Source organism: Seriola lalandi, unplaced genomic scaffold, assembly GCF_002814215.2.
Source record: "Seriola lalandi dorsalis isolate HSWRI2012SDOR001 ecotype SW California unplaced genomic scaffold, Sedor1 jcf7180002052850, whole genome shotgun sequence".
In the NCBI taxonomy this organism is placed as follows: Eukaryota; Metazoa; Chordata; class Actinopteri; order Carangiformes; family Carangidae; genus Seriola; species Seriola lalandi.
The window spans coordinates 1-642 of NW_019523403.1; the positions used below are offsets into that span (position 1 = coordinate 1).

At 47.4% G+C, this 642-nt stretch overlaps 1 protein-coding gene across 1 annotated transcript in view; it reads left to right on the top strand.

Annotated features, from left to right (window-relative positions):
* Positions 1-58: 58 nt before the first annotated feature.
* Positions 59-642, top strand: part of LOC111650760 (ras-related protein Rab-39B-like) — a gene marked incomplete at its 3' end in the record, with an annotated part of 2,415 nt that continues 1,831 nt past the window's right edge. Inside the window, exon 1 of the mRNA XM_023400669.2 lies at positions 59-560. Within this exon, the coding sequence (XP_023256437.1) occupies positions 346-560 (215 nt within the window). The remainder of the gene's footprint in view (positions 561-642) is intronic.

Genomic DNA, 642 nt, shown 5'->3' on the forward strand with positions numbered 1-642 from the left:
AAAAAAAACCCTGAATACTCTTGTGCCTTAAAACCCAGCTTATCTCTGACCGTTTCATAAGATACAATTGCCTCATTCACCACTACCAGGTCTGTAGTTGTAATATCGCGTAGTGGAGCATAGGTAAATCTATCACATGATTGCTGCGGTCGCTCTGTGCTCCGCGTCTCTTCCTGAGCGAAAGGCAGCAGCAGCAGCAGCAGGAGCCGCAGCGGCAGCCCGGGTTTCATGTAAACACGCCGCGCTCAGGGCTTTGTTTCACACACACATTCACACACATACACACACTCACTCACTCACTCATACATACACACACACCGCTGGTATCCCCCTTCTAGTCATGCCATGGATATTTTGTGGCAATACCAGTTCAGGATCATTTTACTCGGGGATTCGACCGTGGGGAAGTCGTCGTTGCTGAAGCGCTTCACGGATGGTATTTACAGTGATGTGGCGGATCCGACTGTCGGGGTAGATTTTTACGCCCGCTCGCTTGATATCGAGCCCGGGGTGAAAATAAAGCTTCAGCTCTGGGACACCGCTGGCCAGGAACGATTCAGGTACGAAAGAGAAAGAAATTAAGCTTAAATGATTTTTGTTTTTTTGTTTTTTTTTTTCACCTTAAAACTGAATATAACGACC